This window comes from Erpetoichthys calabaricus, chromosome 17, assembly GCF_900747795.2.
Source record: "Erpetoichthys calabaricus chromosome 17, fErpCal1.3, whole genome shotgun sequence".
Lineage (NCBI taxonomy): Eukaryota > Metazoa > Chordata > Cladistia > Polypteriformes > Polypteridae > Erpetoichthys > Erpetoichthys calabaricus.
This window is the reverse complement of record NC_041410.2, coordinates 24,133,758-24,150,116: the sequence shown is the minus strand read 5'-3', so window position 1 is coordinate 24,150,116 and position 16,359 is coordinate 24,133,758. Positions and strand designations below refer to the sequence as shown.

The window sequence follows — 16,359 nt, the reverse complement described above, 5'->3', positions numbered from 1 at the left end:
GTGTTTAGCTGTTAGGTTAAATTGATGACATTTTGATTTTCTACTCCAGACTTGGTACACAAAAGCAATCTATTCATGAGATATTGTCGGATCTGCTAACCATCTGTTTGTCAAGCTTAGGAAGGAATTGTGAGTTCCACAGACCACTCATTATACTTCTGAACCGTCAAATTATACACACATGCTTAAGTATGGATCACTCTAATATCACGACTCTACAATTTGAAGCATTAAGTCTGAACAATTTGTGGGATTCACAAATTAACGATGGTTATAATGAACTTCAGCTCAGTAAGATTACATCAACAAAGAAGAGCTCTTTGGTATAGATTTGGACCTCAGAGGCTCAGAAAGCCTTTGAACACATAAAATAAATATTTACCACTACCACATTGTGGTTCATCCTAGTGTTTGGTTAACTTTCATAGTGGACATAGATATGTCCAGCTTCGGAGTAGGGGAAATTCTCTTCTAATGTTTCCCAGACACTGGCACACTCCACCCATGTGCCTACTTTTCACAAAAACTAACCTCTGTTGAGCAGAATAATAATGTTATAACTCGTGAAACACATAGTTGGGCTGAATCAAGATCTGGACCCCATGAGAGTTTATTGCAATTTTGTTTTCTCCTGAATCATCCTAGGGAAGAAATAGCAATAGATTTTAGAACTGATTTAATTCCTTCGCTATATTAAACTGCTTTTCTTGTTATAGCGAAACACTTTTCTAAAAGTGCACATTTTGTCTCATTAAAAAAGCTCCCTTCAGTGACTGAACTAATAAATATCTTTAATAAAGAGGATATTAACTTGCATGACTTCCCCAAAACTGTCATTGCACATTTAAGGCCACAGTTTGTCTCAAGGTTTTGCAGTTGTTTTTCCTCAGATGTGTTAATCTCAGGTCCTGATATCACCCAGAGAGCAATGAACAATCTGATAAGGTGAAACAGGATGGAGAAACTTTAAAGATCATTGGCGGATGCCTTTCAGTCTTAATGAGAGGAGATGGTAGTTTTTCACTGAGCATTTTACACATTTGTATTGTTATTTCATTTCATGAATGTGTGCTATTATGATTAAGTGTACAAAAAAATAGAAAGATGGTATGAGACCTCAAAAAAGACCTACAAACCAGACCATGGCTTTCCCTAACCTGTCCAGAAAGAGACCTCACCTCAGGCAGCCTGACACCAAATACTGTTGGCCTGCTTCTGCCTACACAGACCTAAAAGCTCAAAATATATAAGCAAAATCTTAAAAATTACAAAATGCCCCTCAAGAGAAAGGAACCGTAAAATCTCTAGCTATATGACAAACCTAAAAAAAACTTTACAAATGAAGAAATATTTATTAGAAACGAATAAGGCAATTTGAAGGCAAACCACAGCAAACGGATCCAAATCTGAAATCCACAGACAAGAACCACAGTCAGAAGCAAATAAATCAGACCAGAAAATCAATATTCGTAAATATTTCCTCTCCAGATTGACAATTAATGAACCCCTGAAGGATCCACTCCTCAGCCTCACAATTTACAATAAAGGCTAAGGCCGGTCCTTCAGCTCTGGCCCTGCATCTTGGCATTCCTCCCACAAAATGCAAGGGACATGAGAGAGCAAGAAATACATAGACAGTAAATTATAATTAAATAGAACAATGGTTACAAAAAACATATCAGTACTAGGAAACACACAGACCTGGTGCTTCATATAGTGCAAGCTAAACATTTACATTTTGGCCATGCATTCTCTTCAGTGTGAAAAACTACCACCCCACAGTGAGCATATCTCTGATCTAACTTTCAAATGTAGTGCTCATCAGCCAAACATTAATGCAGGGATATAAAAGCAATGTTAGCTTGTAGGAGAAACTTGTGAATATTTGATGATCTCCTTGTTTTCCGCACAAATTCCTCTGTCATTGTTATACTTGCCTTCTTTATTGTGCAGTTTGTGTGGCACGTCGATGATTCATCGTATAGGCCAGCTGCTCAGTGGCTCTATGTGCAGGCTTGCCTCCTGTTGTTCTTTGTCACTGAAACACCTCCTGTGTTTGGCTTGATGCACAGGGCATTTCACTACTGAAGTTCTTTTTTCACGTCATCGCAGTGTGCAGCATTGTAAGTCAGTCTGCATAGCCATTTGTCTGTCTTTATTGTGCAGAAGGCATTGCTGTTCGTTTTTCTTCTTTCTACGAGTAGCTTCAGCAATGTGCTTCATTCTCAGCAGATGTCACCACTATTCAATTTTTTGTTTCACTGGAGTGTATCATGCCATAAGATTTTGATTAAGATTAACATCAAGGTTCTAGACCCAGAGGTTCACAAGTAATTGTGTGACAATTGGACACAATCCTTAGCATCATACATACATAGACTAGCTGTACTACCTGTTGAAGATGAGTTGAAACCTAGAAAATCAATGGGGCCTCATTTTTTTATTTTATACGTGGGTTGTCCATTTGTTCTGCTATAATAATACACACGCAATCTGTTTCTCTCATGGCAGCCTTTTCGTCTTTGGATAAAGCGACCTATTTTTGACTCTTCCTCTCAAAATTGCTTATCGAACTAACCAATCTTGCAGTCTAATTGTTTTGCTGAAGAAAATGTGGCAAAGGTCGCTAATGCATTTGCCTGGTTTAGTTACACTAGACTAGTCACAATGGGGCTTTGTTTTCCCAGAGTACGCTCTGATTTATCATTATTTGCACTCAACCATTGCCCACTACACAAAGTTATTAGTCACTAGAATTCAAGGTTCAAACAGTTAAGGATTTAATCAAATATTAGTAAGCAAACAGTTGATAACTTAAACACTTCAGGTGCAGCGCTTTCTTCCTCTCCTTCTCTTGCTCTCTAGTTCATCTAATATCTTGTTCTCTATCTCCATCTAGTGGCACAAGTACAGAACCTAACACACTAGGAACCAGACAGACACACAGACACTTGTCATTTTATCAAGATGGATAACAGTCACATGGAAAATAATACTTTAAGACAAATAAAGAATGTATAGAAAAAGAATAAGAGCATAAGCCAGGGAACACACCCTGGCTAAAACATGACATTTGTATTTTTACTAATTGCCCTCATTAGACTTCATCACTCCCTAGTCTTCTGGATTACCTCACTAAAATGCAAGATAATTAAAAACTTATTTTGGAACACCTGGTAATGGTGATCATACCAAAAATATTTACAAAAGAGTACCCTGAGAGAATTGTGTTGACCATTTGTGAATGAGTAACATCTGCCTGGAAATTCCTTCCCAGAAATTAGCCTTAAAATATTCTGTGTCATATGGAATACTGAAACATACAGGTCTCATTCCATATAATGCTCTTTCTAGCCAATTCAGAACAGATCCTAAATTTCATGTTTTCCAGTTAAAATCTTTTCATACTAATTCATCATTCACCACAATTACTCATTCTTCCCCAGTGGAACTGGATGGTTAATAAAAATTTGAAATAGAGAAGATTCTAGATTCTCAGAGACAAAGATCATCAGCTTTCTGTTTAGTTTATTTACGAGTTTATAGTCCATTGGATCTTTTTGTGGGTTCTGGTTCAGAACCTTCATGCACCCTTCTTCTTGTTGCCTCAGTTTGCCACCCTGGGATACCTATTCTGTGCATTAGTGGCAGACCTTGGTTATTATCTATCTATCAAAAACAAAAAAGGGCTTTCAACAAAACCCAAGGCTGAACATAAAAAAGCCCTCAGTATCCATTCCATCAGTCCATCTCAGACGCCAACACTGGATGGAATGGCAGTCCACCACAAACCACACAGCCGTCCACACTCGCTGAAGTCAGGCTCCTAAACCTCAACTGCACAGCGGAAAAGAAGAACCTTTGAATTTCAAGCCGATCTCCTGTTATCTTTGGCCTTGAGTCAGTCAGGATATTGAAGGATACTGCAGGGCTTACAAGTTTTGTTTGGATTCCTTTGGTCATTAAAGGCATTATCCATTTAGGAAACTCATTCCAGTTCTGTTTGGTTATTTTAGAAATATTCACAAACTAAATTCTTTGCATTATAATGCAATGGTGTTTGTTGCTTTGAACGTTTATAATTTTAGGAACAGAAGATGTGCATTATATTGAGATTTCATCATCTTTATGCTTAAATTTCAAGAGTTGTCAATTTACAAACAATTTCAGTGATGCCCATGGAGATAAGGCACAGCAGACATCTGTGGGTTTTACATTTCACACAATGTAACATTTTCTTCTTGTCAGCATAGTGAGTGAGCGGACCATGGAGGCTGACTGCCTGTAATACTAACTTTATGTTAATATACGAGTATATCGATATCCTCCTCAAATCATGCAAGTCTATCATGTCATCGGACCCTGTCCATTTTGTAAAATGATCCTGTTAACCTTTCTCTACAGGAGAGCACATGTATGAGTGTGAATTCTGCAACCGTTGTTTCCGAGATGACAGTTCGCTGAAGAACCACAAGCGTTTCCACACTGGAGAGAAGCCATATGAGTGTAGCAACTGTGCCAAGAAGTTCAGCTTGAAGCACCAGCTGGACACACACTACCGGGTCCACACTGGTAAGATGATGGAGTTGTTTGTTACTCGCTGCTCTGTTTCAGCTTATTGTGGATACCTATGTTGGAGAACCTTATATTGAAAACTGCATAACAAATATCCAGTCAGTGTTGTACCTGTGCATCCGACCCACCTCTACTCACGTGATTTCTTATCCACTAAAGAACATGGCATTTATTTACCATTCCCAAATCCACTTAGTCCAGTTCCAGATTTCCAGGTGAGTATAGCCCACAACAGAAGCACTGGGTGAAAGGCAGTAAACAGTCCTGGAAAGGTTACCTCTCCATCAGGTCACCCACTCACACTGGATCAAACCTCAAATCACCAAACAACTTTACCAGCACATCCTTGAGGCCTTGGGCAGCATCCAGTTACAGGATTTGAATGCAGGGCACAAGGTCCATAAAGTAGCAGAATTATTCACTGAACCACCATATTGAAATGATATTGCAGTGTAATTATGATCACTACCATTAGTGCCTGTTTCCAGAAGGTTCAGTGTTAGTTTTTGAGATTTTGGTTATACTGTTGCGAGTTACTTTTATTAATATACACACACTGCTCACATTATTAGGAATGCCTGTACACCCGCTTATTCATGGAATTATGTAATCAGGCAATCACATGGCAACAGTCTAATAGGTAAGGAACTTCTGTTAATGTTCACATTAAACACCAGGATGGGGAAAACAATGTGATCTCGGTGATTTTGGCCATGGGGTGATTGTCAGTGCCAGACAGACTGGTTTGAGTATTTCTGTAGCTGCTGAACTCCTGGGATTTTCACACACAACTGTCTCTATTGTCTACTAAGAATGGTGTGAAAGACACAAAATACCCAGTGAGCAGCAGTTCTCCTTGTTGATAAGAGAAGTCTGAGGAGAATGGCCAGACTGGTTAGAGCTGATGGAAAAGCTACAGTAACTCAGATTAGCTATTTGAACAACTGTGGTGAGCAGAAAAGCATCTCAGAATGCACATTACGCTGAACATTGAGGTAGATGGGCTACAACAACAGGAGACCACATTGGGTTTCACTCCTGTCAGCCAAGAACAGGAAGCTGAGGCTGTAGTGGGCACATGCTCGTCAAAACTGGGCAGCTGAACACTAACAAAACATAGATTGGGGGTGATGAATCTCAGTTTCTGTTGAGGTACACAGCTGGAAGGGCCACAATTTGGTCAACATTATAAATCCCTGCAGAGAACTTGCATTGTTTCAACAGTCCAGGCTGGTGGTGGCAGTACAAGGGTGTGAGGATGTTTTTTTTGCGATGCACGGGCCCTTCAATACCAATCAATCATTGCTTGAAAGTCATGGCTTATTTCAGTATTGGTGCTGACCATGTGCATTCCTTCTTCTTCATCTTTTAATGGCTACTTCCAAAATGATAATGTGCCAAGTCATAAAGCACAAGTTATCTCATAAACATACGTGTTCAGACTTCAGTGTTCATCCATCCATCCATTATCCAACCCGTTGAATCCGAACACAGGGTCACGGGGGTCTGCTGGAGCCAATCCCAGCCAACACAGGGCACTGTTCATCAGTCACCAAATCTGAATCCAAGAAAACACTTTCGGGATGTGGTAGAACCGAAGATTCACAGCACGAATGTGCAGCTGACAGCTCTAGAAATTGCATGGCATAATCATGTCACCATAGACTAGAATCTCAAGGGAATGTTTCCAACATCTTGTGAAATCCATGCCATGAAGAACTAAGGCTGTTTTAAGAGCTAAAGGAGGCACAACCCAGTATCAGTATAGTGGTCCTAAGAATTTGCTCAGTGAGTCCGCTTGTAGCAGTTACATAATATTAAATGGAAAAATGGAAAAAGCAAACAGGGGGCAAAGCTCCCTAGTACTTTAAAGAATTCCACTGTTTCATCATTAAGACTCTGCTCTTAGGATAGCTTCGTCTAAGTATTCCCTCGACTCTGACCCCCGGGTGAAGCGGAGCAGTTTTTTTTATACCAGACCCATACCAGACAGAGTACTTCCAGCACTATCATATTGCATCCAGGAGGCCCACAGGTGGAACATCCCTGTGAAAAGAGAGTCTGCCTCAAGCAGCTCCCCCTAGTGGCACCCAAGAACCCCAACAAGCTGCCCACCAAAACTATAACCCCCATTCAGCCCTGCAGGTGTCCAAATGGGATGTACGCCAGAGGGATGTCACCACCCATTGTATTGGGAAAGCACATGGCCCTGAGAAGCAGTCTGTCCTTTATAACAACCTCCCAACCAGGAATGGCACAACTAACCCAGCTGGTTGGGAGGTTGTCCATCCTCCATTAAAAGGGCCTCATGGCCAGGTAAGGAACCATCCATCCCAACCTGGATGCCAGCCAACTCATGTTGCCAATTACACAGTCTTGTCACATTTCATGGACGTACTTGGCAGAGGCTGCTGAATCTGTAAAATTTAAATGTGCATACATTTTGGCAAATACATTTTAGGAGGTTCTGAACAGGAAAGTTAATCTCAGCCAGCAGCTACACCGGAGTCGACCCAGGAGCAGGGAAATGACGACTCTGGAAAGAGATGCAGAAATATCAAACCATGTGTTTAATGTCATTTATAGTATTATACTTTTATATAATATAAAAAGTATCAGGAAGAGATATTGGGAAAACTTAGCTATTAGCTAACCAACCAAGCTTCATCGACTTAATTACCTCTTCTCGTCTGTCAAAAGTCTCATGCTCTTATGATGTGGACAGCACAGTCACCTCCAAAGACCTGGTTTAAGCTCTAGGCCCAAAGACTGCATGTGTGGAGTTTATTTGTTCTACCACATGGATTTTGCTCCAGCTAACTGATTTCCTGTGGTGACAGGATTTTGGAGCTGTGCGACAATGTTGTCCATCTCAGTCCAGACCATAATGGTGAACTATAGGCTCAGTATATCCAAACATGTGTCAGGCATCACCAACAGATCTAGTTAGAGTGAGTGATGTTTGTATAATGGGGCATCAGGCTAGTTTTACATTGGGAAGTGCTGGCACCTTTAGGTCACCCTGTTAATTTACAGGCATTTGATTTTAAAGTTAAGAGGGTCAACCTTCTCATGGCAACAGTGCAAAGTGATCTTAGCACAAGCTGAGGTTTCTTTGAGTTCATACATATCATCACCCTCCATGTGTTAAAATAAATGCCATCCTTTTATTGAACCTCTGGTGTTTTTGTGGTTACTTTGGGTTTGAACTTAGGGCCGGGAGGCATCACACACCAACGAAATAATGTGTAGTGGGAACTGCTATCATCTTGTTGCTGATTCTGAAAAACAAATGCAAAAAGTAAGAAAATGAAAGCAAGATGATAAAACGAAAATATCAAAACAGGTGAAATAATGACAAGGAGGACCCTCTAGTGGCAAATAATATATAACAAAGACGTGGCAAACAAATTCAACCTCAAGTGGGTTCCAGCAACTGCTAAATCTTCTAGTATTGTGTTTACCACTGGATTTATTACACATTGCACCAGTTTTAATTTAATGGAAAACTTTTTTTTATTAAGTACTATGACTGACTAGTCCACCCCAGATCTTCATTACCACCAGAAACATTCAAGTTTTGTTTTACTTCTAACCAGCTTTGTCACATATATTCATGGAATGACAACAAATGAGTGACAAAGAATTAGATGAATTCCTAATGTTCTTCTAGCCTCCTTTACACAGGTGACGTCTTGAGTTCAGAGGCACTTCACAAGTTTTCATGCTGAAACTGGCCGTAGTCTTTAAGCTGTCCGCTTCCACTGACCTCCCAACTGGACACTTTTATTGAAAGTGCCTCCTGTCGCCGCCTTTTTAGCTACCATTCATTATCATAGTTTCAACAAAATATAGGAACAAAGATGGGAACTTGTTAGCGCAAATAACTCACAAATGTTAGATGGTTTTTCTTCACACAAAGAACTATAGACATACGGAATAAAAATGACCATATTGTGTAGTAGAAAGTAGGAGTTTAGGGGTCTTGAAATGTTAATTTGGTGTCATTTTGAAGAACTCATGTGAAAAGGAAGGACGAGCTTGTTGGGCTGAATGGCCTGTCCTCGTCACAATTGCTCTACTGTTCTGTTCTGATTCTAACTGCCATCTGTAAAAGGTTTCAATGACCCATCTACTGACTATGTGGGTCCAAACATTAATGCCATTAAATGTCACAACTGATAAAGATACTGTATAATGGAGGTGCCTGTGATGTCCAGCATGACTGCTACCGCCATCAGACACTATGGTTGCAAACATTCAGCCTTTTTTGACTTAGTGAAAATGACCAGCAGCCTTTTAATCATGTTTCTTTGTTTTCTGCAGGGGAGAAGCCGTTTGAGTGTAAAGTATGCCACCAGCGTTCCCGCGACTACTCTGCCATGATCAAGCACCTGCGTACCCATAATGGAGCCGCCCCTTACCAGTGCACCATATGCCTGGAGTACTGCTCCAGTCTGTCGGCCATGCAGAAGCACATCAAGTCCCACAAACCAGAAGACATTCCCCTAGACTGGAGCATTGAGAAGACCTATTTGTATTTGTGCCACAACTAAGCAGAAGGCTGGCATCTTCCAGACTCCAATCCTAGCTACTGTCAGCGGGGTACCATATTTGATTTCTCTTGTGAAACTCATTGCCGTGATAAGAACAAGATGACCTTCTTTTGTCTTGTGTTTTTTTGATCTTCTGTATTCATCCTAATGCAACGGCACATCCGAGCCTCAGTTTTGAGAAACCTCCCAAGGTGGGACATGAACTCTGCTCTTTAAAACACAATACTAAAACACTGTTAAGAATGTAAAAAGTGAATAGCAAGAAGCAGCTGTGTGTATTCCTGTATTACACGATTTTAGTCAGCTTTGAGCCATGCTGGATAGCTGCTTATACAACCTTCATTTCTTATTTTTGGCCTTCTGACAATGATATTGAAGGGAGTGCTTTGAATAACTACGCTTTCTTCTAATTCTGTGGAATATGGTTGGATTTAGTTGAAATATATATCATTCAACAATACATTTGGGAGGATCCCTGAAATGTTCATAAAGTATCACAATTTTGTCTTGATAAACAGCTCAGAAGCTTTTTCATTTTCAAAATAGTATTAAACTGCAGGGCAGCCACTTTCCCCATCTGCCTAGCCATTATCAAACTCACATAATCTAGCTGAGGGTTAAATATCCCGGCCACTTCAGAAACCAAGTATGGACAAGACATCGCAGGGTATAATCAGTCACAATCACCAAATTAAACTAATTCTAACACATATATTGTTTAGAGGAAATCCTTACAGACATACAGGAAACATTCAAACTACACACAGAGTGTGATCTTTCTAGGATCTGAACCTAGGATGTAGCACTGACCACTGTGCCACCCAAAACTGTTCATATGTTCTTTATTTCTGGCAGGGTGACACTTTATGTACTGCAAGAACATACCAACTACTCATACACACCAATCGGTTACAACATTAAAACCCCCTGGTCCCTGTCATACTACTGAAACAGCTGTGACCTGTTGAAGCACGGACTCTATAAGAGCTCTGAAGGTGTCCTGTCATATCTGGCACCATGGTGGTAACAGCATGTCCTTTCAGTCCTGTAAGTTGCAAGGTGAGGCCTCCATCAATCAAATTTATTTTTCCAACATGTCAATAGAAACTTGATCAGATTAGCATCTGGGGAATTTGGAGGCCAAACAAACACCTTGAACTCATTGTCATGTTCCTCAAACCATTCATGAGCAATGTTTGCAGTGTGCATTAACCTGCTGAAAGAGGTTATCTCCAGCAGGAAATACAGTTACCATAAGGTATGTACATGATCTGCAACAATCTTTAGGAAGGTGTTACATGTCAAAGTAACAGGCACATGAATGCCAGGACCCAAGGTTTCCCAGTAGAACATTGCCCCAAAGCATTACACTGCCTCACTTCTTCCCATAGTCCATCCTGCTGTTATCTCTTCCCCAGGTAAACAAAACACACGCCTCGCTGTCCAGATGATCTAAAAGTAAAGGTGATTCATCAAACCAGGCCACTCTTCTTCCATTGCTCCGTGGTCCACTTCTGATATTCACAAGCCCATTATAGGTGCTTTCAGTGGTGGACAGGGGTCAGTATGGGCTCTCTGACTCGTCTGCGGCTAGACAGCCCCATATGTAGAAAACTGTGATGCACTGTGTGTCCTGGTACAGGGCCATCTTCACAGCATTATAGGCCCCCGGGCAAAGCAGTGCACAGGGGCCCCTACCTACACAACCACTCACAGGAATAAAAATGTAAATGGTCGATAAAATGAAACATATATTTATTGTATTGATACTTCCAACAAAATCAGTGTTTAAATATTAAAAAACATGGTATACAGCAAAGATTAATCAACACAAACATTTGAACAATATAACATGAGCCGTGAAAAACACAAAAATTTCAACATATAAATGATACTCACTTGGTAAACCATACAGCATGAAATTATTATGAATTAGTTATTATTAATCAAGTACTCAACACAAACACAATTTCTTTGCAGAGAATTGAGTTGAAGTGACGTTAATATATATGCTTTTACATTATGTAGTGTGTGAGATCTGTACGCAAACCTACACGTGAGGTTGCAGAGGTGACTGTGATACTAAATCAGAGGCGAATGCCAATGTCCACTTGTAACACAATAACAAATATTTATAGTTTAGTATAGTATAGTATTTATTTATTGACAGCAAGTCACAACATACATATGGGGCCCCTATGTTCATGGGGTCCCCAGGCAACTGCCCACCATGCCCATGCGTTAAGACAGCCCTGTCCTAACACCTTTCTCTCATGACCAGCATTACGTTTTTCACCAATTTGTTCTACAGTAGCTGTTCAGTGGGATTAGACAAAGAGGGTTAGTCATCACTCCTCACACACATCAATGAGTCTTGGGCGCCCTTGACCCTGTTACCAGTTCACAGTTTGTCCTTCTTTGGACCACTTTTGGTAGGAACTAACCACTGCATACTGGGAACACACCACAAGACCTGCCGTTTTGGAGTTGCTCTGGCCCAGTCGTCTAACCTTCACATTCTGAGCCTTACCAAAGTCACTAAGATGCTTACGCTTGCCCATTTTCCATTTACCTTCAAGAATTGATTGCTCACTTGCTGCCAAATATATCTCACCCCTTGACAGATGCCATTGTAATGAGATAATTGATGTTATTCACTTTACGTGTCAGTGGTTTTAATATTCTGGCTGATTGGTGTATTAAGTGTATAAAGTATTGTAACATAATGAGACTTTAAGATAGGAATCTTTCACTTTTAAGGACACATAGAAAGCATCAAGTGGTTATTCATCTCTGTAATACAGCCTACTAAAATATTATCTCATTGAAATGAGAAAAAGCTATTCGACAAAGCTATTCAATTCCAGCACTGAGGGTGAAGCAGGACCTCACTCCAAATGGAACACATGACACATGCAAGTGCAACCACACACTCACACACTCCAGTCTTGAACATGGAATTGAAATAACTGACGGATTGGAACTGTGGGGCTCCACATGCTGTAGGAGTGTGTGGAAACGTGAAAGATCAGCAGCGAGACTTTTCATCACTGGAGGGTTGTAAGTGAAACTAGAAATGCCCAGAGTTGACTATTTACATCAAAGATGTGGATGTCTAGTTGATGTGTTAATAACAGGACATTAATGTCCACCACCACTCATTAACGCCATTTATATGACAGTATCTCAGGTGTCCAAACCGCATGGTTCTTCACTCCTTACCAGCTTGATGCCTTTTCAGGAAGGACGATTAAAACAATTCATATGGCTCCATAAAGCATATTCTGTATGTAGAGTATAAAAGGAGCATTTGGAATGACAGTATGGTTCCTAAAGAGCTGTGTCCTTTGTTGTACCCCAGAGAAAAGCATCTGCACATGCTGCCCTTTTCCAGTGTAATTCCAAACTTCAAAAGTCTAGAAATCTAACTCCAGTGAATAAAAAAAAACAAATAAGATGGTAAAACTATGGATGGCATTTATTTTTTTAAGTGGACTTGGCACAGAACTGTGGGAAGCTATACTTTCAAATAACATTGGTCAAGCACTGTGGCCTGCTCTTGGCACGTATTCCTGCATCAAATAAAACGTCTCCACATTATTACTAGATGGACTGTTCCAGGTTACCAAAGGTCCAGTCTAGCAAATGTAATATTTTTGTATATGGACCTGGACACAAGAGACCTCCTTTAAAGGTTATTGTGATTAAGACTGTAATCTCATATGATTAAGACGTTCCCACCATTCCAAAGCCAGGTTGTCAGATGTTGCATATGTGTGTTATTTAAGTAACCCAGACCATCTAAACGAGACATGGAGTCTGTTCTTTTACAGGCTTGTTCAGTTCTTGATGTATGTTCCCATCCACTTTTGAAATCTTTTGATTTAACCGCAGGGTCACTGGGAGGAGAAGCTTATTTCAGCTGCATCACATGTAAGGCAGGAGACAACTTTAATTGGGACGCCATTCGATTCCAGGGCATGCGGTGACTCACACCTACACACTGACACATACAGGGACATTTAAGACAACTGACATGCACACCACCTGGGGGCTGAAGGAGGATACTAGGACACTACTAAGTACCATTAGAAAACCCACCCAGATATGCGGAAAATGGAGGCAGGAACCTTGATCTAGGTATCCATGTGGAGGGCTATGCTCTTTTACAATTAAGTGAAGATCATTTCAGCAGGACAGGGGAGCTTTTGAGTCTTCATTATTGGGATTAAAGCATATCTAGAAATAGTGAACTACACTTTATTTATAATTAAGGGCATGCAGTGAACATGTAGACATAGTGGAAGGTACCGAAAGGAAGTACAGTGTGGTAAAACAATAAAAACACATTGGGAGAGAAGCTATTGGAAAGACTCTTTTAATCTGCAGTCCTGTGTGAACAAAAGATGGCCAGTCACTGTTTTCTTTGTAAATCATTGTTTCCAGTCTTTGGCATATTGGTGCCCCACGGATTAGTACTGTGGAATAATGCCCTGTGGTCCGCACCTTCTCCCCGTATCTGAGTGGATCTGTCACCAAGTAGTCAGGTTTACTACGCATCTCCAAAAGATACAAGTATGTGTGTTAGATTCATTTCCAGATAACTCTATCTTGTGCACGTGAGTGGGCCCATCCAGGGCTGCTTTCTGACCTTTAAGGACAGACCCTGAATTGGATTAGTGCGGTTTGGGTATATTATGTTATGAATGTTTACATGTATGCATGCATTTGATATGTCAGGGTTAGGTGCCATAGAAAGAGTTACCTTCATGTTGCCAAAGCATATCAGTTTATTTTTAGCTGTCTGCCTATTTATCTGAATAAGATAAAAATCACCTCAACTCACATAATCACCATTGCTGTGGCCATTTGTGCCCAAGTTTCTCTTTGGCATTCACTTACTTTTTGTTTTATAAGGACTCCATCCCAAAACGTGAGGTGGAGTGATGGCTCTGAGGCTAGGGATTCACACTGCTAATCGGAAGGTTGCCGGTTCAAATCCCGTAAACGCCAAAAGTGACTCTACTTCGCTGGGCCCTTGAGAAAGGCCATTAATCTGCAATTGCTCCATCCTGGGTATGACATTAATCTACATCCAGCCCTGCATGTAGGCCCTCCAACCTGCAGAGAAAAACCTGGGAGGGTTGGTGGCAGAATTGAAACTCCAGCCACCATAAATAACCTCACACTGTTCCGTTCCATCTGAACTAGTGTGGTGCTGAGGTGTCACCCATTGCTTGGTTACAATTGGGTCCCAATCTGGGATCCTGAGTTGGTTCGTCATGTGATGGGTGTGGCGATGCGCTGTATCAGTGTGTGCTCCTAACCTCTCTCATCCCAATACAAGAAGGTCACTTTGATCCATGACACTCCAGCCAGTTTATTGATAAAATGCCCACTGCGAGAACAAACCACACACCATGTTAATGGGATGATTTTGTTTAGTTTCAGTCTGAACACCATGACTGAAAACTAACAGTTCCATTTTTTAATTATTTATCTTCCTGTAACACATCTTTCCTTCTTTTGCTTTGATATCTTTCTTGGACCTTCTCAAACTCAGTGGCCACAAGTCTAAGTTGCTTGCCATTGTTTTATTACAGTTTTTACATTTAAATGTTTCAAAACACTGTATATCTCATGGACACAGTTACACAGCTTAGTCAAATACAATGCAATGTAAGAGAATGTTTTATTGTGTTTAAAAAAAAAAGTATTAAATAAACAAACAATGGATATGTGAATAAATGATTATTTTCCAGCATACCGTAAGTTCTCAGGGCTTTTTAACCTGAACTTAAAAACTAAAAATAAAAAGAAGCTTTTTATTTTTTTATGAAAACATGATTTAAAAACAAAATACTTGAATTGCATTAATGTCTTCACTTCTGTATTATAGGTAAAACCCAATTAAAATTTGGTGTAGCAATGTTTATAACATAGTTCAAGAATAGAAAACATGACAAAGTACAGTTAAACATGTAATAATAAATCTAGCGGACAGCGACCTTGAGCATTGCTCTGCGGCTTTCTGTTTTCAGATATTTCATATTAATGAGACAGCAGGAATGTGCACACAAAAGACAGTACATCAGGAATTGTTTTGTGAACATTTCCTTACAGTTGGGTACACATTTGTGTTTTGGTTGTAAATAAGTCCTTAAATGTTTCGTGCCGAAAGTTGCTGTTGTGTTTCCGACACTGTGCTTTTTGTGTATTATGTCTTTATATACTTCTGAGCAACCTAAATTCAAAATTTGTTTTTGATTAAAAATATGAAGCACTGTTACAATATTTCAACTTAAGGATATTAAAACAGACAAAAATGCTCTTTATGTACAGTAGTCCACGAATGGGTGAAAACATTGATACCTTGTACAGAAAGTATCATGAAATTAAAGAAAGATGAACAAAAAGCTTTTATTATTTTGCATTTTTATTACATTTATTATTCAATAGCAAAAAACACCAATATGTCTGCTCAAAATGATATGCGGTTTGTAAGCAATTTATTTTATAATTTATTTCATTTACATTTGGGTTTAGATTGTTATTACTGAATAACAGGATGTTAGAACATTAGGATAGTCTCAACGAGAACAGGCCATTCAGTCCAACCAAGCTTGCCAGTCCTATCCACTTAATTTTTCTAAAATAACATCAAATTGAGTTTAGAAAGTCTCTAAAGTTCTACTATCTATCACACTACTTGGTGGCTTATTCCAAGTGTCTATGGTTCTCTGCATAAAGAAAAGCTTCCTAAAATATGTGCGAAATTTACCCTTAACAAGTTTCCAAATGTGTCCCCATGTTCTTGATTTACACTTTAATTGACTAATTCTCTTCATAATTTTAAACTCTTCAGTCATGTCACCTCTTAATCTCCTTTTGCTTAAACTGAAAGCTCAGCCCTTTTAATCTTTCCTCATAATTCATCCCCTGTAGCCCAGGAATCAGCCTAGTCGCTCTTCTCTGGACCTTTTTTAGTGCTGCTACTGTATGTCCTTTTTGTAGCCTGGAGACCAAAACTTCACACAGTACTCCAGATGAGGCCTCACATATTCTCCTTGGATTTGTACTCCACACATCAGGGTGCTATATAACGTAACATTCTGTTAGCCTCTTAATGGCCTTTGAACACAGTCTGGCAGTTGATAGTGTCAAGTCCACTATAACTACTAACTAGTGGACTCCTTCTCATCAGGTGTACTTTAGATATTCAGACCTC

The 16,359-nt window shown here is 39.9% G+C and overlaps 1 protein-coding gene across 1 annotated transcript in view; it reads left to right on the top strand.

Moving 5' to 3' along the window:
* Positions 1-13,475, top strand: part of zbtb32 (zinc finger and BTB domain containing 32) — a 141,749-nt gene extending 128,274 nt beyond the window's left edge. Inside the window, exons 6-7 of the mRNA XM_028823363.2 lie at positions 4,405-4,572; positions 8,902-13,475. Coding sequence (XP_028679196.1) covers positions 4,405-4,572; positions 8,902-9,131 — 398 coding nt within the window. The 3' untranslated portion in view covers positions 9,132-13,475. The remainder of the gene's footprint in view (positions 1-4,404; positions 4,573-8,901) is intronic.
* The last annotated feature ends 2,884 nt before the right edge of the window (positions 13,476-16,359 follow it).